Source organism: Meriones unguiculatus, chromosome 4 (assembly GCF_030254825.1).
Source record: "Meriones unguiculatus strain TT.TT164.6M chromosome 4, Bangor_MerUng_6.1, whole genome shotgun sequence".
Classification (NCBI taxonomy): Eukaryota; Metazoa; Chordata; class Mammalia; order Rodentia; family Muridae; genus Meriones; species Meriones unguiculatus.
Genome location: NC_083352.1, coordinates 9,784,788 through 9,809,236, shown reverse-complemented (window position 1 = coordinate 9,809,236; position 24,449 = coordinate 9,784,788). Strand labels below are relative to the sequence as shown.

Below are 24,449 nucleotides of genomic sequence, written 5' to 3'. Positions count from 1 at the left end.
GACTCCAGAGACCAGACAGAGCTAAGGAATCAGAGAAGACCCCAAAGGCTAGACAGAGCCAGGGAATCAGAGACAACCCTCAAAGCCCAGAACCCAGAATCAGTCACACTTGCCAACAATGAGCAGTCTGCTCTGCGCTGCCTGTTCCCTACAGGAGCCAAGGCCTGGCTTGGCTCAGGACAAGAAGACCTACAGAGTAAACTAACATGGGCCCATGCAGACTCACAGAGACTGAACCAACAACCAAAGAGCATGCATGGGTAGACCTAGACCCCCTACACATATGTAGCAGATATGTAGCTTGGTCATCATGTGGGACCCCTAACAATGTGAGTAGGGGCTGTCTCTGACTGTTGCCTGCCTTTGGATCCCTTCCCCCTGGCTAGGCTGCCTTGTCTAGCCTCAGTGGGAGGGGATGCACTTAGTTCTGCTGCAACCTGAGATGCCAGCGTGGGCTGGTACCCCTTGAAGGCCTCCCCTTCCCTAAGAAGAAGCAGAGGGGAATGGGGGAAGGGGGTATGAGGGTGGGACTGGAAGGAGAGAAGGGAGGGGGCTGGGATCAGGCTGTAAAGTGATTAAATAAATGAATAAACAGGCAGGGGCTGGCTTGGCCCACTCTCACTCTGCCCTAGATACCCCATCCCCATATCCACCCAGTGGCTTCGCATGGCATGCAGTGAGCACTCTTTGGTTCTGGCAGTCTCGTAGACCTTACAATCCCACACACAGCTCTCATGGATCCATAACCCCAGCCTCTCTAGGGACTGGGGCAGGACTAGGCTGTGACCTGGCTAGCTATGAGGATAAGTAAAAAAATCACGGAGGTTGTGAACATTCTGAAACTGACTGAGAAGTAGAGGAAACCTCAGCATTCATGGTGGCCGGCTGCAGTGACATTAAGGTCTCTTGAGACTCATTAGAACCCAGTTATTACGGGGATACAACACATCTGCCAGCCTGGGGCTCAGAGAGAGAAGAAGGCACAACAAAATTCAGGAGCGCTGGAAGTTTCCGCATGGTTTATTTCGTCTTGGCATAGGCAACAAACACACAAGGTTTTACAGTATTTATGCCTAGGATAAGACTCAAGCGTTAGCACTTTAGCTACACATCCAGTAACAGCTGGCCCGACTTTACCCTAAACAGCTGTGAATCTTTAGCAAACAGTGGCATGTGAGTACTAGGTTAGTAGTTACTAGTCAAAGCTTTACCAAGCATGGGGCAAGGGGCGGGGCAGGGCTGCAATCTCACATTAGAATACACCTAGACTTTCACTTCAACCCAAACCTGTCCACAAAGCCGGGGGAAGCTGCTGCCAGGACCCGTTTCCTGCCAGGTCCTTCAGCATCTCACAGTGCTGCCCTCTTCATGGATGTGGGCACGGCATGTATGACGTGACTGCTCAGATAAGTACAGTTGCAGCTGGAGCGCTTGGCACGGTTCCACTTTTAGCTGGAGTCATTCCCTTCTTGTGAATGATATCACAGGAGAAATGGGGACACTTGAAAAAAAAGAGCATCAAAATGAAAGCTTGCTGTAAGTTGGGGAGACACCTGAAGTGAAAGGCCATGCTAAGGAGCCCACCACTGAGGCCTTCCACACAATCCTGTCCCGACTCTACCCCAGCTCCAGCGGAAAGCAGCAGACCCTCGAAGGCATTCAGCTTCAACACTGGACGAAGTTTGCTAACAGGCAGCCGTCAGCAGAGGGATTACTAGAGCGACCCTGTTCACTCTCTGCCTTACATAATAAAACTGATCCAGGTAAGAAATGACACTAAAGCAGCCAACAAGCTTTCCACAACATTCATGTTCTTAGAGTGAGAGAAACTGCTGCCATCATTTCCTTAGAAACCGAATCATCACATTCCAAGTCCACAGAGCGGCCAAGTGTCTGCTCCAGAGGTGGGGCCTGTCCCGTGCCAAAGCCCGAAACAGAAAGAAAATCGAGAAACATTAGCTCGTTGCCTAGGATTCCAAACGAACCCTGGCAATGTAAATGTAATTGCCCATCAAGCAAACAAAAGGTCAGTCTTTTCGTGTGTGTCAATCATTTTCCCCTTAAGATGGCACTGTTCTTTAACACTTGGGGTGCGTGCGTGCGTGCGAGGGTTCATGTCCTGAGAATTGTGAATGGGCGTCATAAACAAGTTAGCCATATTTGACTCTTAACCAACAGTCATGTCTGTGCTCACACCAACCATCGTAGGTGGAGTTAGGTGCAGTGTGACCAGCACGGAGGACACGAAAGGACCTACCCCATCTCACACACTGCAGACACAGCTCAGCGATGCCTGCAACCCTCGCTACCAAACTTCACTTCCATTTGTGCCAGGGGCAACAGTTAAGTGTTAACTGGCAGGATCCAGAATCACCTGGAAGGGGGGACTCCTAAGCGTGGCTGTTGGGAGTTACCGTGAATGCATTAATTGAAATGGAAAGAGCTGCTCACTGCGGGTCACAGCATTTCCTGACTGGGTCCTGGGAGTGTGTACATGGAGAAAGGGGGCTGAGTAGCAGTAGGCATTACTTGCTGGCTCTTGGCTACAGGGATAACCTCCCTTCTCCCTCCAGGTCCTGCCCTGTGATTTCCATAGCATGGCAGACTGCAACCTGAACTCGGAGCCAGAATAAGCCCTCTCTTCCTTAAGTTGCTCATGTCAACAAGAAATGAATCTAAGACAGATGGGTAGTGAAACCTTCCAGATCCCAAGAACAGAAAGTATGGTTGCTGAGGTATGCCAGGGCCTGTGGCATGTTTTCATCTGGGGGTCACTATTTAGAAACAGGCCATAAAATATTTTATATGTTCTTAAAAAAAACAGGTCGGCCACACATCTATTTATGATTAATGAGCAAATGTCCTTCTGTGATCCAAAAATTGATACATTTACCATTTTTACTTCCTTGGGTTTTGTGTTCTATGGGACAAAATACTTTCCACAGGAAGACTCCTCTGTCTGGTGTACATCTGTCTTCTCTGGGGATATGTCACTCCAGAGGCCCAACTTCAAAAGCGAATGTCAGAGGAATGACTTTTTAGGCAAAAATCACATGAGAGTATTTTATAAGTCTAATACTTAAGGAATAAAAATCAGAACTGATTTCATGTAAAAGCGCTTGCAGTGGAAACAAAGTTCTACAGAAAATGTGCTATTATATAAAGGTATCTTTAAATATTGTTTCCCTTTGCTCATCTGCAACCCTTTCTCCAGGACACGGCTAAAAAAGACCAATAAAACCAGGCAATAGGGAGTCTGTTTTTCTTTCTTAAGATGATTAACTAGGTTGCCAAGACGTTCTCTTGTTTTATGAGTAATCACCAGTGGGCACAAGCGACCAGAACAGACAAACAGAAACTATAAACTCTGTTCCCCTGGGTCATGCAAGATTCAAGTTGGCTGTATCTAAACACGCTTCACAGAGACTTCTTACAGTCTATATAGCATAACCTGTTTCCTAGCTAACCACTGACTGCCACAGAGACGACACAGGGCTTCCTCTAACTATGTTCCAGAAACTCTCAGTGCGTAGGGACCCCGTTGCGATAGATAATGGAATGTGAATCAGCTACTTGGAAGCACCCATTTTATCCTTAACTTTTTTGTGAATAGGAAGCCTTGTCTGTCCATTCTCAAGATGCAAAACATCCTCACAGTGGAGAGAAGACGAACTGACTTGGGCTTGGCCCTTGCAGCCTTGTTAACTATGAGTCTCCTTCCAACTCTATTAGGGTATTTTGGAAGCTGGATAAATGTCACTTACTTGCTAAACTACATTCAAAACATGAATGTTTCTCCTTGTCCTACTCCTCAGCACTTCACATCCCCCCAAACACACTTGAAAGTAATTTTAAGTTAATTTCCCTCATCTCAACCACAGAAGATAAGTTCAAACATAACCAAGTAGAGAGTTCAAAGCGTGCAAATGTCAAAACATGATTTTAACTTCCTTGCTTGGGGAGGAGGGGCTGCCCCAGTTCATTCTAAAACAGGAAAGTGGGTGAGCATGTGGGGCCTGCTGTTTTGTTTTCAAAACAGAACACCTTTCCTGTGTAGCATGCAGCCTGCTATCATTTCATCAAAAGGCAACCGTGCCAGTCAACAAAGACTCACCTTCAGTACTTGATAAATTGCTTTTTGAAGTTGAGCCTAGCAAAACTTGAGCACACAGTGAACTTTTTAGGTCACATAGATCTTATTAGTTATCAGTTTCCACCTCAGCGCAGGGTTTGGCTTCCCCTCTGCAGCTGTGATGATACCTGGCCTACTTTAGGACCCAATTCAGGTTCGAGAACTTTGCACTCACTGGTAAGGAGGGGACTGGGCAGGCTCCTCGTTCCACCCTGTCCACTCCTGCATCTGACCTCCTCACCTAGGCATCGGGTTATCTGTATCTTCCCACACTTTATTCCGTGGACCCCACTAAACAAACGAAGCAACAGGGGAGTCCAGCACTGCAAAGCGGGGCTTAAAACAGCGTTGCAAAAATGTCCTCGGAGCCAGCGAAGCTTCTATTCTCAAAGCATTTGCATGATGCAGTGCGGCCGGCAGCCTGACCTATCATCCGCTTCCCTCCTTCCTGAGCCCTCCTCGCCCTCCCCCCCTCCGGGGGGCCCTACCCCACTCTTTTGAGCCCCCCACGACAGCTGCTGGACAGTGGAGCTGCCCAGCTGATCCTGTCCTAGGCTGCACCCTGCTCCGCGCGGTCAGGCTTCTCAGGCAGGTTGAGCACAAATGGGAAGAGCACGCCCCGGACGTCCAGGGGGGATCCCAGGGGCTCAGGCTCGAAGCTGCCACCAGGTCCCACATCGCCGCCAGCCTCTGTGTCCTGAGAAGGCACGAAACGCCAGGTCCCCGCGCGGCTCACACAGTAGATGATGCCGTCCAGGGCGACGCAGCGGAAGGGCTGCAAGCCCGCGGGCGCGCCCGGGGGCCGCAGGTGTGCCGCGCACTGGCTCCACTGCTTGGCCAGGCAGTGGTAGCGGAAGACGCTGACCCCACCGCCGCCCGGAGCGACGGCTGCCTGAGCGTCACCGCGGCCCCCGCACAAGTCAAAGCGGTAGAGGAAGCCGTCGAGGGCCACCATGTCGGCAGAGCGCTCTCGGCTGCTGCTGCACGGGCACTCCTGCCACTCATCCCGCCGGGGGTCGTACTTGAGCAGGCGGTAGAAGAGCGAGCCCCCGGACACGTAGATCTCGCCGTTGCAGGTGGCAGCCTCGTGGGCCACTGCGAAGGCGCCCCGGGGCAGCGGGGCCACCGCGGTCCAGCGGTCGGCTCGCGGGTCATAGCGCTCCACGCTGAGCAGGCACTCCCCGCCCACGGCGTACAGGTGGCCGTCTAGGGCCAGCAGCTGCACCTGCGAGCGCGCCTGGCGCAGCGGCCGCACGGTACTCCAGCAGTCGGTGACCGGATTGTAGCAGAACACCTGGTCGGACGGGCGCGCGCGGCCATCGGGACCCGCGGGAGCCACCCCACCCGCCACGAAGAGGTAGTTGAAGAGCACGCAGAGGCCGCAGCCGCGCGCCGGCGCGCCCTCGGGCAGCCGGGTCAGCTCGCGCCACTCCCCGGCCTCCGCCTGGTAGCAGTAAACGGCCGCGTCCCCGCGCGACTCTGAGTCCCCGGACGGGCTCTGCGGACGACTGCCTGCGCGCTCCCCGGTCGGCCCGAGCGCGGCGGCCAGGAGGCAGGCGCGGCCGGTGCACAGGCGGCGCCGGAGCAGCAGGTCGCGCTCGGCACCGGACAGGCGGCCGAAGACGGCGGGCTCGCGCAGCACCTCCAGGTAGTGGTCGCTCATGAAGCGGTAGGCGGCGTCGCGCAGCTCGCTCAGCCGCTGCCGCTTGCCGGCGCTCAGCACCTCGTAGCAGTTGTCCAGGCTCAGCTGCGGCGCCATGGCGTCGGTGGCGCGCTGCGCAGCGCCGGGCAGCTGGAGGCGGCGCGCGCCGGCCACGACCTCGGCCACGTTGTCGGGCCGCACGCCCGCCATGCGCCCGCTGTACGCGTCGGCGAGCAGCAGCCGCAGGGCAATGAAGCTCACGCCTTGCACCCGCAGCACGTCCCGCGACGCGCGCGCGCGGAAGTAGTCGCTGCGCGCCGCCAGCACCGCCTTGTGCGCCCGCAGCCGGCGGCCGGCCACCTCGATGACCAGGTCGGGCTCTCCGTGCGCGGGCCCGACCCCGGGCGGCACCGGCACGGGCTCCCCGAGTTCGTCCAGAGACTCCACAGCAGGCGCGTGCTCGTGGCGGGAAGGGGGATCCTCCGGCGACACGGGCTCTTCCGGGCGCGCGCACTCCCCCGGGGACTCTGGGGACGCGGCGCTGCTGACTTCCCACTGCGTCTCCACCACACGCCGGTCGCTGCGGCGAGAAGGAGGAGAGGCCTCGGCGCCCTCCGCGGCGGACGCACGGGACTGCGGTGGGGAGTCGTCCCCGGAGCTAAAGCACAGGGAGGCGCTGAGACTGCAGGGTGTCTGCGCTGGGGACGCAGCGCCCTCTTCCTCCTCCTCCTCGGCTGGCAGCGGCAGGCTGTCCTCTCCCGGAGTCCCGGGCTCAGTCCCCGGGTAGAGGACGAAAGACGCCATAGAGTTCTCCATGAGATGAGCGGGTTGTTTTGCGCGCAGTCTGCCAGCTCAGGAGCCACACATGCCTGCTGGAGGCTGAGCTTTGCCCTGGGGTCTCTGGCAACACACACACCCTTTCCTTGGCACCGGATCAGATTTCACATATGTCCACCCCCTGTTCATGCCACTCCCACCTTGCCCTTCCCACTCTCTTGTGAGGAGGACGCACCCAACTCCCACTGAACTTTTGAACGCAGGAACTCAGGCTATATCCGTTGAGGTGGAGGTGAAGCACCTAGTGCCAAAGAGGTTTTTTGTTTGTTTTTGCAGTTTGCCCGTCCAACAGCCCTGAGCTGCGGCGCCCACGTATGGCACCTCTGGAGAACTGAGGTTAAAGGGCTGTGGTCCACAGAATGCTCTTCATTTGACTGTGTGTGAGCCCACTGATTCACCGTGCCTCACAATGCTGTAGGCACAGGACCAACAAATCCTCCAGGAACTGGGACCACATTTAGATCCTTGGCTTCAGCTCTGTTTTACAGACTCCAGTTGTGCAGCCCATGGTTCAGCTGAGGCCTCTGGGTCCTGGGCCCTGCACCCACACTGTCCACCTAGGAAACCACTCCACCTATGGGTGGGTGACTGGAAAGGCAGGTCCCGTGTGTATCCCGGGCCTTCCTCATTGGTCAAGCGCCAGCCTTGGCCTCTTCCTTCCTTGGATGTCAGATTCCCACATCACTCCATATTCTTGTTCCTGTTCGCAGAAGAAAAGAGGGAAGATTTGAGTTTTGTTGTTGAGTGAAATGGTTTTGCCCCAGACGCTCCACCAGTTGCAGTTGGAACTCTGTCTGGTACCAAGTGTCTGATCACCACGGAAGTTTGGTGGAGAGGAAACCCTCAGCCCCTACTCCCCCTCCAGGACTAAGACAGAGCCCAGCTTAGGCAAGGCAACAGGTGTCACAAAAGGAGGCTCTGCCCACAGTAAATCTGATGCCGACGACATGGCTAGTTCTGCAAGTTGGAAGTAGTCAGCTATCAATATCAAGTTTTAACCCAGTAAGAGTACCTTCAGAACCAAGACCTTGTGCTGAGGAAGCACAGTGTGGCTACAAAACCTTGTCAGCTCTATTAACGTGTTGACAGTCTCCTTGACTTTTCTGGATTCATTCAATTACAACAAAAAATGTGTCAAATATTTGAAATCGTCCTCACCCCAGGATCCGATCTGGGGCTCCACCTGCTAGCCCTGTGGTCTTATTGGAACCAGGCCTCTTTCCTCAGAGAGGCAAATGCCAAAAAGCATGAAGGCAGCAAGGAAAAAGCAAGGCAAAGCTGCAGAGGTTTGGGAGGGTGTTGGGACCCTGCAGAACACTAGGCAGACACTGGCCTATGGCTCCCTGCCTTGCTGGAGGGGATTTCAGGAGCAGGTCATTGTGGTCCAGTTCTACCTTCTGAAGAGTATGAATGAGAAAAGCAGTGACTCAGGCCTGGAACTAATGTAGAGAATGCACTTGCCTCCCCAAGGCAATAGATAAGTAACATTCAGGTACTTTCCTTGCACATCTCATGACCTGCTCTACACACACACACACCATTCCATAAGTGCTGACAGGGTTGGAATGTAAATTGTCCCTCACAGGGCTGCGTTTGAACACATGGTTCCCAGCCAGTGATGCTGTTGGAGGCGGCTGTAGATGCCCGAAGAAACAGGCATGCCCAGCCTTCTGACAGTGCAACAGGATGTTGCCATCTGCAGAGTTCCTGCTGAAGGCCTGTGTAGTCAAGTTAACCCACCCACTGAGGGGAAATAAAAACAACCCAACCCTCATGTTTTAAGTTATGAGTTTTATTTGGGCCACATCCGTTGCTATCCTGGATATATGCACGTGTGTTTAGGACCTGGGGCTATGGCTTGAGTGTTACAGGCCACCTCTTTCCCACCTAGCTTTCTGCTTTCTTATCTATCAAGGCATGACAAACTGGGCAGGCTCTCACCGTCATAGTCAAAGCCCCAGCTGTCACACCTACCCCGAGGCTGTGGACTATTACCCTTTAAGCAGCAAGCCCAAACAACCTCTTCCCTTGTTTATCAGGGATTTTGTCATAGCGAAGGAAATAACAGGAGTACGTAGAGTGCTGCCTGCACACCCACACTGGGCTCCTCCCACCACTTTGCCGCTGATGTTTAGCGTGGAACCTGGAAACATTCAGTTCTCTCCACGCCAGATCTGTTTCACTTGGCATGTTCGCTCTGTCCACGGCACTGCAGTCTCTGGAGACGTAACGTTAGGGAAGTTTGGGAACCTGAAGCCTTGTTTGACAGGCCTGTGGGTCAAAGGACTCCAAGGGGATACAGGACATGATGTTCTCTGGTTGACCTATGACCACCCCAGTGAAGCCTCCATCCGGTTCTGTCAGGCCAGGGAACAGAAGGACATGCTGGCCCTTAGTGATGAGGATGTGAGAGTGACTGCAGACACGGAGAGATGGGTACGTCAGCACCCCAAAAGTTGTAGAGCTTTTCCCCTGGGCTTAGCCACTGAAGGAGCCAGCCTCTGCCGCTGAAGTCAGATGCAGGACACACTGTATCTCGTGTGGAAATGTCTGTAAATGTAACTGAATGAGATAGAAGCAGAGCTGGCTTCCCCGGTTGGCCCACTCTTCATACTGCCTCTGTGAGGGACAGCAGACAGTCACCTTTAGAAATCTTCTGACCTGGGAAGTGGTCTCTTAAGTACCTGGTTACCTGGCTTGACCGTTACTGGAATGTGCTGATGAGAAGCCCGTGGTATCTTTACCTTCCTTCACAGCCTGAGGGGGGAACCAAGCAACAGAAAACTCAAAAAGGGAAGCTCGGGATTGGCCATTTAAAGGTCCTATAGAAAGTTTAAAGCCTGAAAGAATGTTCAGCAAGGGAGCTGAACATTCTTTTTACTGTATCCACAACTAACAGTGTGCACGCGGAAGCTATGCCAAGGCAGTGGCATGGGCTGGCCCACATCTATGGGACCTGGCTCTGTTCACAAGGCCTGGGATGGAGCTGACTCAAGCTCCTACTCATTCAGAGAAAGGAAACTCCCAAACACAGCATGACTGATGTGTTCTTAATGCTCTTAATCCCAATGCACACGATTCCATCAGGCCTTTTGGAAGCCTACTTCCAGCGTACGCCTTTAATAGACCGCACTGAATTCCCCTGTGTCCCATGCTGCCCTCAGCACAGACAGCGGAGTAAGTTGGCTGAGTCCTGTGGTCTGAGCGTGGTGCAGCTGTCGCCTCATTGTGCTCCCCCGTCGCCCCATGACAGCCAAGAGCACATGCCCCACCAATGCAGCAAAACCTGTCAAGCACACCTCCGTGAAGCCGGTGCTGAACAGGTTATGAGCAACCTGACAGTCATGCTGTCCCGCACTAGAGCCAAGGTCACCTGTGCCAGGAGCTCAGGCTGGCTGCACAGCTCCCCAGCTCAGAGAAGGGATGGGAGTCTCCAAGTCTCCGTAAGAGCAAGGCAAGGGCCCTTTCCACGTTAGAGGTGGCATTAAGGGAAACTGGGTTTCTTTTCTACGACCACCCATTACTGCAGCTTCACCTGAAAACAGAGCAGCCAGCCAATTTTACACAGAACCACAAATATGGCATGGCTTCCTGACAGCCTGTCTGTGGGAATGAGTCACCAAGCTTTCTGACTCTCGTGTGAACCCACTTCCCTCCCGTTCCTGCGCACAGCCATGTTCAGGGAAGCAATGTTAGTTATACAACTGGAATAGCCATGTTCATATTGGCGTATTAACTTAAGTTTACAGCTTTAAGAAGTTATGAAAGGTTAAGCAAACACAATGAAGAAAAAGACTCAGCTGCAGTTCTGCTAAGACCATTTCTATAAAATTCTAAACCAGATGGAGGTTTGGAAGTGGAAATTTCCTTGCTTTGCAGTTGGCTCTGAGAGGAGAATTCCTTGGAGGCTCCTGCAGTGCCACCACCATCGTGGTACAGTAATAGAGGGCCTTGCTGCTGCTCCTGACCCTAGGACAAGGCTCTCCCCAGTGAGGCCACTTCTCCAGAACACTGCTGGGAAGGAGTGTGCAAGGGCAGCGGAGGGAAATGAGGAGGAGGAAAGCCTCCTTCCTAACTAATCAGAAAAATCATGCACTTTAGCAAGACTTAAGTTAAATATGATCTACACAGCATTTTCTCAGAAAGAACATGGCCTTCTAGACCTTAAAATATCTAAACAACACTAAGTTTCTCTTTGCTTATTTATTTACCATTCTTGTGAATTAAAACTATAGGACTGTGTGTGGTTTCCCAATGTGGAGACTGGACTATATGTTTAATGTGGGTATCAATTTATTCAAAATTAAATGCCATGCTTTTACTATACTGCCAGGTTTTTGTTTTTTTTTTTAAATCCTTTCAGGTTGTTATTGCCAGATCACTTTGTTGATGGACTTACATACCTGAGAAAACTTCAAGGAGATGAAGTACTTCTAAGACAACTGTTCCCTGCATCTCTCCCATGTCATGCCTATGTCCCCCATGCCTAAGGACCACAGGCTCCCTGAGAAAGGTGTCTTTGCTCTGCCTACCTGGAACTTCATAGTCAAGAGCCAATAAATTGCAACCTGGTTCCTTGGACAGTAGATGAAACACAGGACGAGGTGTTTTGACTCACTACACATCTCTCCCTCCCGCGAGAGCCTTCCCTGCTGTGGCATGAGATCGTGTATGCTCAACACCTCATGATGGTGGCCATGTACAAATGTGGGGTGTGTGTGTGTTGGGGCAGGCAGCTTTGCTTAGCAACCTCCATTCCCCTGTGAGCCAAAGTTGTTATTTCTTAAGCTCACGTTCCATGGTACCTGCTCCAGTCCCTGCTGGCCTCAGGTACAGAGGATGCTGACGGATCCTTTCAGCCTCACGTGGTATTGATGACACACATCGTCATCTCACTCATGAAAAAGTAAACTTCAGGAAAAGGAAGATCACTGTAATCCGTCCATCCCCAGCAAGGAGATGTTAACTGTTGAGTTTGGGCTAGGGTTACTAAGGCCTTGTTCAGATATAGCAATCTGTTCCCATCCCATCTCCCACTGCACCTCACAGTTTCTATAAAGAAATGACAGGCACCATACTCTGACTTTCCTCGAACCCATAATCCTGGATTTCCAAGTGGAAGTTCACCAAGCATCCTGCGCTACCAGGGAGGATCATCCTACACAAGAGACACACAATGAAAGGGTCTCAACCTTTCCTTCTCCTGCAGCCTGGCAATCTAGAGACAATCTGAAAACAAGCATGTGCTGTGAGTCACCCATCAGCTCCACCGCATTGGAACCTGGAACACTCTGAAATCTCTAAGAGAGGGCCTTGTTAGATGCATGGTCTGAGCTTTTTATACTTCCTGCCATACCGTCTGTCTAGGACATTAATAGCTAATAAACCTCTTGCCCAAAAAGACCAGCCACTTCAGTGTCTCTTCTAGGACCTTGGAATCTTAAGACCTTTCATTAACTAGGTAATGAGGAATATAACAAGTAGTTCCTAAAGCACCCAGGTAAAAATGTCCCAAAGTAGACAACACACAACACCTCATTCTGATGTATTTGTGAGATGACAGACCTCTCAGGGTTTGGTGTGCATGCTGGGTGATGATGAAGCAGGGCTCAGCCTCTCTTGGATAACTGCACTAAATCTTCCTTTCTTTCTTTTCTTTTCTTTTCTTTTCTTTTCTTTTCTTTTCTTTTCTTTTCTTTTCTCTCTCTCTCTCTCTCTCTCTCTCTCTCTCTCTCTCTCTCTCTCTCTCTCTCTCCCTCTCCCATTCTTTCTGTTTTTTCTTTGTTGAGAAAGGATTTCACTATGCTTCCCAGGCTGGACTTAAACTTGCCACACAGACTTGTCTGTCCTGAAACTGTAGACCTCCTTGCTTCCCAAGTGCTGGGTTTTACAGGTATGTGCTATCACACCCAGTGTGTTTCCATATTAAAAAATAAATAAACCTATATGGTTTTGAATTATTTAAGTTGCAGATTTTAGAGCATAAAAGCCACCTCTTAAAAGTCTCAAATGTATAAAAATAAGGACAGAGATTGGGACCCTGGCCTTATTTGGTCTTCGTGAAGTTCTTCTATCAATAGCACCCGTGCTTAAATTCCTCTCTCCTCCCAGACTCCCCTTTCTTACCCCTCACTGTTCTGACACTACCATCTGGGCTGTTGTGGGTTTCTCAGCTCCCTGTTTATCCCCCTCACCCCTAGGCTGGCCACAGTCAATGAAGAACAACTGACATTCATTTTCTGTGTGCAGGAACAGCACCAAACATCCCAGACCCAAGAAACATGTGTCTCAACTCACACTGTACAAGCAAGAAGGCCAACGATGGGGTAGGGGCTCCTTCCCAGCTTCCTGATTTACTGAAGTCCGAGCCAAGGTGGGAGTCCAGGCAGCTCACAGGTGCAGCCAAACTCCAAGGAAGCCAGCTCTCTGGGAAAGTGTGATGCTGACAGCACATTTTAAAGGGGAGGAAGCTTTAAAGGCATACATCTCCAAACTCAACCCCCATGGACGGATGCTGCAGATTCTGTGGGTGCCACTGTGGCTTCTGAGATGAAGCAGGCTGACACTGGTGCCCCTGAGTGTGTGTCTACAACACTCCTGGTGCCCTTCCACACACCTTGTATGCCTGTCGCATGCAAGCTGGGACTCGAGGCAGCAGACATCCTGACTGGTTACTTCAGCTCTAGAAGCAGTGAGCCCAGTGGGTTCCTCCCTCACCCTCTCACTGTCCCTTTGGGGAAGGGTATCGCCCCTCACAAACATTCCCTTCAGCTCCAATGGGATGCCAGTCAAAGAACTATGTTCAGGGCGGCCATGTTATCTCAATCTCAGTCAAGACCCCTCCAGGTCAAGAGAGGCTCAGGAGTAGGCTTAGGGCAGCACCAAAGAAAGCATTCGCCCCAGTTGGCTTTAAGCTGGAATTGAAGGAAAACTTGTCCTGGCTGCTGTGTGTGTGTAGCTCAACACACACACACACAAAACAAACAAACAAACAAAAAACCACAAGGAAATGGAAAGCAAAGGAAAGAGAACATTGGATTGAGTCAGGTCCCAAACCTGTTTTATCTGGCTTTCAAGCTTCTGCGGTCTGTGAGCAGCAGCCCAGCGGCACTTATCAGGCATGCTCCCACAGCTGTGGCCACCATCACAGCAGTGCACAGGACTAGCAAAGCAGTCATGTTCTGTGCTCAGAAATATGAGGTGCACAGTCTCAAATGACCAAACAAAGCCCAGCATCCATATTACTGCCCTTGCACAGTCTTGGAAAGGATATCCAGGCAATTGGCATTCCTGGTCCTTAGTTAGCAAACCAGCAGGTGCTGACAGGGTTTACGCAAGACATTGGTCATGGTTTTTAAAGGTTTTCACTCCATCACAGACTCTAGCCCTCATGCTTTAACCCTAGAATTTGCACTGTGATGTTAGGGTCAGGTCACACTGTGTAATAAAGAAGAGGCAGGATTTCTTCTCCCATGGACCCGCGACCATCCCCAGATGCAAGCCATTTGTTGGGATCTGAAGTATCATGTAGAGAGATTGAAATTTCACTAGTCTAGCTGGACACCAGGTCACAAAACAACAAACGTAATGATGTTACAGATGTAACATCCAATTGTGGATGTTTTTATATACAGCTCTTCTGATTCACCCAGGAGGCTCAGCTTTACATCCTATAGGATGCATCGTTACAGGATGCATGGAGTGCCACACTTGAAAGCAGACAGGGATAAAGACCACTTCCCAAGGATGGGAGTGTTCAAACCTGGTCTATAGAAAAAACCCACTGAGCCCCTCTCTGGTACAAGACAGGAAAACTCAGTGGAGTCAGACTTCAATGTATCGACAGAAAAGGGTTGAAATTAAATGCTCATCCACTCAAAGCATCCACAGGTCGGACGACTCAAGCCATTCTCCTGCCTTCTAGGAGGACATAGGCCCACATACAAATGGGATCTCCCAATTATAAGTGTTTGCCCTTCCTGGTGACTCAAGTGGCGTTACAGACTTGGAGAAACAGAAAGCATGAACTCCAGAATCGCTGGGACCTACAAAGAGAATCCATAGACTGTAAGTCTACCTCACATTTTCAGCTACAGCATCTGATTCTGAGCAATGCCTGGATCAGCCTGACTGCCAAACCTTCTGTGAATCCAAAGTCAAAATGGGTTGTTTCACTGGTGACGGGTGCTAGTGTCAGAAATGAGAGGCCAGCGGGGCTGATGAACCTGCAGCTTTTCCTGCCATCCACTCATGCTCCAGCACTGGAAAACACTTATCAGCAGTCATTAACAGATGTGCATGGACCACCTACCATGTGCTGGATACCCAGGGATGAGCACTTGGATGAAGCAACACATCAGTTAGTCCTCACCCCCGGGTGAGCTGTATCAGGAGGAGACAAACCGAGCCAGCACATGTTCCAACGGAATTGGGGCCCATGATCAGCTAAGAGGGAACACAAGACCCAGAATGCCAGGACAGAACCTGACCTCCAGGGCAGGTGATGCTCCCCAAGAATATGAACTTTTCTCTGATGCCAGAGGGAGCCTCAAGGGGCAAGGCCTGTGGGAATGAGTCTGCCTCCCCAGGAGAGTAGCTGTTGGGAACTATGAGGAACTTCAGGAGCCAGTGGGGTGGCAGGATCTTGTTTGGCCACAGGGTTCTGTCACCTTGGCCACAAGGAGGACCACCAGTGGATTTTTCAGAAGCAAGCCAGCCCCTGATGTGTTGGTTGGGGAGAGGAGCTGCTTGCTGAGTCCTTTCAAACATGAACAAAAGATAAAAGGTTTTGATTCTTATTTTGCAGCACTGCTGACTTCACCTTCAAGTCAACGAACTAAAAAAAAAATCTGCACAAGCCAATCAGAGCGAATCCACAAACACAATTCCGACTTTTTGAAGGTTTCCAGATATTTACCCTATAAATGCCATTTACGTGCTTTCAGGAATATAAAAATGCCACCTGCCATTTATAAAGTGGAAAACACAGGAAGGAGGGTGAGACGGGTCTTTTGTGCTGCATGTACTTGTGAAGTACAGAGGCGTTTCCTCCGCTCTGTGCTGTCGGGTTTCTCAGAATGAATGAACATCAAAGGCCCAACAGTAACATTCAATCTCAAAAACAGAAGTGCCTCCCTTTTTTTGATATTTCTTTTTTGTTCAAAAGTCTTTTGGTTTATAACTTGTTGCTCTACTTCAGTAGCTGACTTTCCGGTGGAGTGAACCAACCTACACTAAACACGAGGGGCAAAGTCCCAAACAAAATCATATTGTCACCAGGCAATGGGACTCAGCTGTATTCCTTGTCCTTGAGCATGACAGGTGAGTGGCTTACGCGGTTACTCATTCCTGGGCAAATGAAATACAGGAAGTCAAAACGAACATTCTCAGGGGGTAATTTCTAAAGTTCTAAGCTCTTGGGCTTACAGAAGTAAAACTCAGGCATGCTCACACAGTGGTGGCAGGATCAGGGTTGCCCAGTATCTGCTAATCAGAGCACCAGATTTAAGCCAGGCAGGAGCCCCCAGCCGGCCTCCAGCTGCTTTGCTCTCCTCACCCACTGTGCCTGCATCATGAGAGCTGTCTGCTCAGTTCTCAAGCATAGGATGTTTCTGAACGGGACCTTCCTGTTCAGCTAGAACAGCAACTGTTAACTGCTTAGGGTCCAGAGAGACAACATGATTCTTCTCGACACAAAGCCACACTTCCTGCTTGGACGTCAGGAAGAGGAGCTCTGGAATTGACGAGACTGAATAGGAAGGCTGGGGCGGGGCACCCTAGCTTGGTCACATGAAGGTCTAGGTAACTAGGTTAGTGGATGTGAAGCAGGGCAGAGGTGAGCAGGGTTCTTTTCACTGACACTCACAAGGTTGGTTTTGTTGTTGTTGTTGCTGTTTTAGTATTTAAATGGGAGCAGCTCTCAGCATGTTCACTGGTCCCAGGGAATGGGCCAGGGAAGCTGTCATGCAGGGAGAGACAGAAAAGTGTGGAAGAGAAAGTACACGTGCAGAAGGGAAAGCAGAAAGAGAGTGAGAACAGGAATGGTAGAAAAAGAGAACAACACTCACAGTTTAACCATTGCTGCGGAAGTGGACATCAGAACCCATGGTCTGATAGGTAAGAGCAAGATCAGTTCCTGTCCCAGGGTCCCAGGAGGCGGAAACATCTGTGGATGCAAAATCTGCCTACAATTAGGCCCTGAAATGAGCTGGGAACCACGAATTCCAGGAGCTTCCACCCTCGCCGGCTTCTCCATGGTTGCCAGCACCCATCTTCACTTCTCCCAGCATGCAGGTTTGAAGGCTGCCTCTGGGGCACAATTAGGGGCTCCCACTTGGGACAGTAATTGGCAAGACATCCTGGCCACCCTGGCATCTGGTGTGACTGGTGTGGCCTTTGAAAGTTGCGTTATGAGATGGCCCGCCTCTCCCCACATTCTAGTGCTCTGGGATCTAGAAACTTCCCAAGTGTACCAGACAAGGGTAAAGTGTGAGGTAAGGAGTGGCTGTAATACAACTTTGGTCATAGGATCTCAAGGAAACTCCACAATTGGGATTATCTCCCTTTGGGGCCAAAGGTCACATGGGTGGCCCAATATTCTTCCAGCTCCTGTGGGTAGCTTGTCTACAGACATCAGCACTGTCTCTCTGAGAAGGTCTCAGGAGCCTTACAAAGGCACTTTTCGTTTTTTACAGGAGCCTCCTGTATAATGGCTGAGCACGTGTTCTGGATACACCTAAGAACACCATAGTTTATCGAAGAGCAGCAGAAATGCAGCAAGGTGGGCGCTGTGTGGAAAGGAGCTTGCTGAGTCTTAAGGCAGAGTTCCAGGTAACCCTCTCCTTGGGAGGGGAAGGACCCAGAAGTTAACCAAGGCAAGCAGTGGTCTCCAGCAGGTCCCTGCAAGCTGTGGACACCCACAGCCTCCGTGCCAAGCAGACCCTGTCACGCCAGCTGCATGCTGGGCCAAGCTTCTGAACAGCAGCTTGCTCTAAGAACAAAGGACTATGGCAACGTAGCACTGCCTGTCTGACACACTGATCTCTGTACTATTATTGCTGTTGGTATTCGTGCCGGTTAGTTTTATGTCAACCTGACACATGCTACAGTCATCTGAGAGGAGGGAACCTGGACTGAGGGTGGCCTCCATAAGATCAGGGTGTAGGCAAACATACAGAACATTTTCTTAACTAATAACCGGTGAGAGGGGCCCGGCCCTTTATGGGTGGTGCCACCCTGGGCTGGTGGTCCTGGGTTCTAGAAGAAAGCAGGCTGAGCAAGCCATGAAGAACATGCCAGTGAAGGGCACTCCTCCATAGCCCCCACATCAGCTCTTGCCTCCAGGCTCCTGCCTCTTGAGTTACTGACCTGCCTTTCTTCAGTGACGAACAGTGATGTGGAAGTAAAAGCCAAATAAACCCTTCCCCCACCCCACGAGTTGCTTTTGGTCATGGTGTTCCATCACAGCAACAGTCACCCTCATTAAGACTCGATTGTTCTAATTACTATCATTACATGTGCTCCTGTAGTACAGAGCTCCTTTGTCTGGCCATAAAGGTTCTGATTTAGCTCATTCCACCGGGCACAAGCACAGCCACCCATGGTCCCAGGGGCTCCTTTCACATGGCAGAACTCCATGCCCCCTCAATTCATGTAGTTCATCCTTAAAAGTGAAGCCTGTCTCTCACAGGCAACTTTCGTTGAATTCTATCTAGGAAATAGAACTTGCCTTTCCTTCAGTGTTTTCCTGTTGTTTTATGTCCCTAGTAGTCTTCTTCTTCTCCTCCTATAAATGCCAATATTTAGCAGCCCTACTTCGGGTGTTTGCTCTGTGGTGACTATGATCCCACTTTACTGAGTTGGGCCCTGGAAAACAGTCAAGCAAGAGAACTTTGGGCCCTGTGGTTCCTTTTCAGTAGAACACCTGTTGGGATCTGTAAGCCCTTATATCCACAGCCTGGCAGAAGTCCAAGTGAAGGAAGCACTGTGCATGGATAGGATGTGCAGGCGCAGCTTCTGTCTAGCAGTGTGGGTCCCCAGAGATCCCTGGGAACTTAGGACTGAATCGGGTGAGATGTGGCCAGCTCCAACTAAAAGAAACAGATGCAGTACAAGATGGAACAGCATGTGAGGGTACTCTGGGGGTACTGTGGGGCAGGAAAGAGGCAGGGAAAATCTCTTTGCTACAAACAGCTTGCATTGCCACGAAGAAGGAAGAGACCTGGAGGACCAGGACCAAACTGCTGCTAGCTTGTACCTGGCAGTCTTGGGATACTGTGCGCCAGGGGCCCGCCCATCCACATCTCAGCTCTCTTCTCACCGAGAGATGAGAAAATGGTTAGTTTTACCATCCACGTAGGTGTGCCTCACTGTCCAAATGTTTGCTCACACACCAGTCTACCTGTCACCTGGAGCACTTTTTAGTCAAGACTAGCACAAAGTCAGCAGACTGAGTAAAGCAGGATGGCCTCCACTCCCTGAGTGGCCTTTCCTGGCCAGCCCACAGCTTAGGAGGAAGAGATGGAGGCATCTGAGGGAAAGAGAATTCAGCTTCCAGGCTCAAGCTGCACCGTTATTTCTTCCTGGTGCGCTAACACATTTTCTGTGACCGTAACTGAACAACTGAGACTGGGAAGTCTATAAGACATAGAAAATTATTTATCTCTGAGGTTTGGGAAGTCCAAGGACATGGCACTGGCCATCTGCATGCCTTCCAGCACAGCTCTTGGTGCTGCTTGAAGGCATGGCCAAAAGCAAAGGGCAAGTGATAGCTACAGAAGATGCAAAACGTGATGGGTACATACGTGATGAACCAAGTCCTAACAAGGCCTTGCACGGAAGCAGCACCGGCCTCCAAGTAACCAATGTAATCAGGAACCATACCTCCAACACAGTCTTTCAGGAGACACTTTATAGCCAAACCATAACTAGGATGACACCTCAGTGTGAGTTCTGTTAGAACAAATCACATGCAGAGCTCCGGAGCTGGCGCCACTGCCTGCTAAGCTGCCCCGCCAACAGGGCTTTGCCATGGCTAATAACCATCCTTGCCAACCTGACTGAATGTGGAATCTGGAAGGTCCACCTCTAAAGGAAGGACCACTCTGAACCTGGGCACCATCTTTACGCCAAAACTAAAGACAGTACGCCGAGCGCCAGCATTCATCCTCTCTCTGTTTCAATTCCTTGCCATGATGGTCCAGCTATCAAATCATGATCCAGAATAAGCCCCTCCTCCCTTAAATTTCTTGGCAGGTATTTCGTTACAACATCCGTCTTGCATATGCACACGTGTGTGTGGCTCTGCTGGATAAGGCTGAAGGCGGTCATCTCTGGATAGCCAATTTACTTGTGCTTGGTCTACCATGATAGACGCCTTTTTCTCAGTGGGGGCTTCTAGCCCCCCTTAACTGGAATGCCCAAGCTCCCATCGGCACCCGTGAACTCATGCTAAAAGAGGCAAACTGTAGCACTCTGCAGAAAACCTCTTCCACACCCCGGCTTAGGGCACTCAGGCACCACCCTAAGGCGCTCTACTGTCCCTGAGAGAAATGGAACCCCTGTTCTCCAGCGGGAGAAGAGTTTCAGGACCCCAGCCAAGACAGGCCCACCCAATCCCCATGTCGGTTTGATCGAGGAATGCTGACATGATCAACAGGGGCCTGCACTGACCCTGTAATGTACCCATTGTGGTACCTGTGGGTGTGGGGCAAACATCTTCCTTCTTTGGTTGCCTTCAAATGGGTAGGAAGGGGACATATCGAAGAGTAGGGCCCAAGGCAGCTCCTTCACAGTAACATGACTTAAACTCTGACCCCACAAGGATGTGAAGGATTGAGGTGTTTTTTGTTTTGTTTTGTTTTCCTCATCTCGTGGTGGGGGTTAAATTCAGAGTAGAAGGTCTAGGACAGTTGGTACTTTCTAAAGACACCTCTTAGATATGACCTATTCAATACTCTCCCTGGTATATGAGACGACAGGGTTCCTTGAAATGGAGTTCCATCTCTTCCTGTGACTATAAAGGCTACCAGGAAAGGTAGTCCAGCCTCCAGAAGACTCTTTCTTAGGACATACAGCCCATGATTCGCCAAAGAAAAGGTTGACACACTCAGATTGCTAAGAGGTCTAGCTGCCTCTGTCCAGCCATGCCAGAAGCGAATAGCAGCATTCCGTGACTCAAGCCCTGCCTTCAGGCTACCACATCTGGCACTGATTGGCACACATGCCACCCCTGAGACTGCAGGATGTCGAGCAAAATGAATGAATGCTATTGTTCAGCCGTCAAGTTTTCTCAGCCGCGAGAACCTGAATAGGAGTCTCAATGCTCAAATTGAGGACCAGATCCTACGGTGGCAGGAAGCGAAGGGAGGCCTGGTCTTACAGGATGGGTGTTTAAAGTGGTTATGCTTGGCCAGTGCATCCAAAAGCATACGTCCAGTCCCGCATAGGAACTGCCATACCAGCCCGAGCAGCAGATGAATGTGGCTCCGAGAGCCCAGATCCACTGAAGGCAGACCCCAAAGCTGTAGGCTCTAAGACTTCTTAACTAAAACAAGGACACCAAACACCCTACAAGGCTATTTATTTGTGCAACATCTTACCCACACCCTCCAACTTCCCTTTGACTGGGTTCTCAGTTCTGCAAAACCGAGCCACATACGACTCCACCCAGCCTTCCAGTGTCCGGCTTCCTCAGCGCATGTGACTTGAAATGAAGTCATAGGCACAGGACAGGCTCTGCCAGGGTGCCTCTCTGGCCTCCTCTAGTTATCTGTTCCATACTGCTGGGCCTTTGCACATGAAGTCCCTGCTGAAACAAGGTAGCAATCCTCTTGCCACCAGAAGCCTTCATTACATATGTTCATGGGATGTAAACATGCCCTTTAAAGACACTACACAAGTACTGACAGAACACCCTTCATACCTTCCACTGTGTTTGAGTCTCAGATGCAGAGAGGTGGGGAGACCAGGTCTGTTACCCAGAATTATGCACCTAGCACCCAGCATTGTGCCATACTCGTGGTTAGACATCAACAAGCACCACGGAGAGAAAGGAAAGGATGTCCAGTCATTTGAACAGTACTGCAAGCACTTGATGCAGCTTCTGTTTCCAAGGCAATACTTAATTATGATACTATGTCTAGCAGGAGCCAGAACGTTTCCAAAGCGTAAACTCCTAGAAGTTTGCATTCTATTCTGAAATTTGTCCACTCTAAGTATTCTGCAAACATTTGCCGGCAATAGCATTCTCAATGTATAACCACAACAATTTCAAGAGAAAAGCTAAAAAAACCAAAGCATTTGGTGAGATGATCCATGGCTTCCAGAACAGGGCAGGCATCCCTGGATGACAGGGGGCTCGTGGGAGGCTGGGCTGGTTTCCATTGGAGGCAGCCTGCTCTGCTCCAAGCAGTCCTGCTGCCCAGCTGACACAGTCTGTTCTGACCGCAGCCTGGATGCAGGGAGGTCCAGAGAACCTCTCTCTCTCTCTCCAATAGCCTAAGTGGATCCAGATCTGCACCAAGCTGTTATTACACGGCCATCTATGCTGTTGGTGTTTAGGAAACATCTGAAATATGAGCCTGGATGGAGAGCTGGCAAAGGGAAGGCTGCTTGGCTCGGAAAGCACATTGCAAGGAGAGACAGACTGTCAAGTCCCTTTGTTCATGCTGCGACTTGTACTGGAACGACCCGTCAGAGACCACTGACAGCGGGGTACCAAAGTGGTGATGCAATCTCAAACCCCCGATGGATCCAGACCCCACAGGTCTAGACCCCCCAAAAATGGTGTTGCTGGGAAGGGCTTGTACAGAAAGACATATTTAATGCCGTCTTCCTCCTCCTGAACCACAGATGACTTTACATACTATAAGCTAACTATTTTAAGTATTTCCCCTCCGTCCTTTTCTAATGATATGATGGGCCATTTCTCATAGCTGACATGAAAAGCTCTGAAGACTTTTTATCTCATCGGAACCTGCGCCTAGACAAGCAGCATGGGGACACTGTTTTTTTCCCCTGGCAACTCTGTACCGGGAAAGCTCCCTTCTGCCTGGCAGGGCCTGAGGTGGGGGGAGGAGGGGTCCAATAATAGGAATGCTCCGGATGAAAAGCTTAAGGGCATCACTGACAGCCACGGGGTTACTAATTGGAGACTAAGTAGTGGGAGGCGGTAGGATGCTGGGAACCCTGGGGAACCAAGGACTCTTCACTCTGAACGTTCCGGGAAGTGAAAGCCCGCCTGTCTAAGGCTACAGGTGCAGTGGGCCAACAGAGAGGAACGCCACAGGACCTGCCCCCACCGCCTTGGGGGTTGTCCCAGTCACATAGCCTGCTGGCAAGGTTCCAAGGCTTGGGCTCCACTCCCAGCTTCCTCCCAGGATGAAGGCTAACCACCAGCCGCCGCCGCACTCAGTCCTAATTTAAATGCAGCGCGCTCTCCTTCCATCCCCTCCCCACCGTGCTGTCAGACACGTACCCGCGCAAGCCAACAGGCATCCCCGACCTTCCCGAGGCTCCCCCGAGCTGAGGCTCCAGGAACGAAAAGTGTGGCCCATACTCCCCGCCACTACGCGTGGCGTCAGAGGACAACATAGCCCCCCCCCGGCCCGGGGGCGCCAAATCATGTCTACATTTCGAGCTAGTGCCTAGTCCCTGAGCCCCCCAGTAAAGAACCCGGCGCCGCCCGGAGGGGGCAGAGGGACCCACGACAGGGAGGGGCCCGCGCGGGCGACTCACTGTCGCGGGCCGTCCTCCCACGCCCCGCCCGGTGCTTGCCTTGGAGGAACCCGGCCCCCTAAACCCCGCGCCAGTCCCTACCTCCCTCCAAGGCAGGGCCCCTGCCTACACCCCTGAAGCCCCTCCATCTCCCCCAACCCCGAGTCCCGCCGGCCGCGCCCGGGCCCCTACCTCACCGCTAGCAGCTCGCCGCTCGCCGCTCTCCCTCCACCCCGGCGCCCACCCGAGCCCGGGACACACAGCTTGGCCGGTGGCGGCGGCGGGGGGGGGGGGGGGGAAGGTATCTGGCGCGCATGCGTACGCGACCATTCGCGCGCACCTGTATGAGCGCCCAGTGGGGTGAGCGCACCCTCCACGCACCTGTGCGAACGTCCCGATTCTGCGCATCTTCCCGTCGCCGCCGGGAGCGCGCCCCGGGCTCCTCCGCTTGCACGAGCAACCGCTGGGTTGGCAGCGGCCGCTCACTCCTATGTGTGCCCTGAGCTTGGAGGAAGCGGGAGCTGGGAGGCCGCCCACGGCCCGGGCGCGCGTGCACCTCGCGGCCTCGCGAACCGCCTCCTGGTTGGAGGGGGGAGGTCCGCCAGCAGGGCTGCAACTGAGCGAGCCCACCCAGGGCCTGGTGCCTGCTGTGCTCCGTGCCTGTCCACCGCCGCTCCTGCGCCTCCGCACTTAACCCTTTCCAGACCGGGTGAGCAGAGGCTGGGAGCTTGCTCTTGGCAGCCCTGGCCTTGACAGCAGCTCCACCGCTTACAGGAGCTCCACTGCTCACAGCAGCGCCACTGCTCAGAGACCCCGCTGCATGACCTGTTGAGCCCTCTCCCAAACCCAAAAGACCGCTGGAACCGATTGGCACCACCTACTCCGCTCTTGGCTGCATCCTGGCCCCGCCGAGCATCTGTAAGAATGCCACATGCAGTAATTTAAAAATCTATTGCCCATAGCCCGATAGCGTCTCCAATCTTGAGAAAGCTCGGGGTGGTGAAGCGGACCAACCGGTGGGCATTTCCTGGTGTCTAGACAAGGCCTTCTTGTGGACAGCCTGGGGTGACATGAGGGGTGTGTGTCAAATCGGGGTTGCTTCTTTTAACAGCTTTAAGCCAA

At 51.8% G+C, this 24,449-nt stretch overlaps 1 protein-coding gene across 7 annotated transcripts; it reads right to left on the bottom strand.

The window, feature by feature from the left end:
- Nucleotides 1–991: 991 nt before the first annotated feature.
- On the bottom strand, nt 992–24,217 carry Kbtbd11 (kelch repeat and BTB domain containing 11). Of its 7 annotated transcripts, XM_060381438.1 has the most exons (3): nt 23,709–24,217; nt 16,679–16,776; nt 992–7,311 (listed from the first exon to the last, which is right to left on the bottom strand). In XM_060381438.1, exon 3 carries the CDS (start codon nt 6,588–6,590, stop codon nt 4,683–4,685), a length of 1,908 nt encoding a protein of 635 aa, XP_060237421.1. In that variant the 5' UTR covers nt 6,591–7,311; nt 16,679–16,776; nt 23,709–24,217; the 3' UTR covers nt 992–4,682. The 7 variants fall into 7 exon arrangements, with proteins under 7 accessions (XP_060237421.1, XP_021489264.1, XP_060237424.1 ...); XM_021633589.2 differs by lacking the exon at nt 16,679–16,776; XM_060381441.1 differs by lacking the exons at nt 16,679–16,776; nt 23,709–24,217 and adding an exon at nt 23,668–23,686.
- Nucleotides 24,218–24,449: the final 232 nt, after the last annotated feature.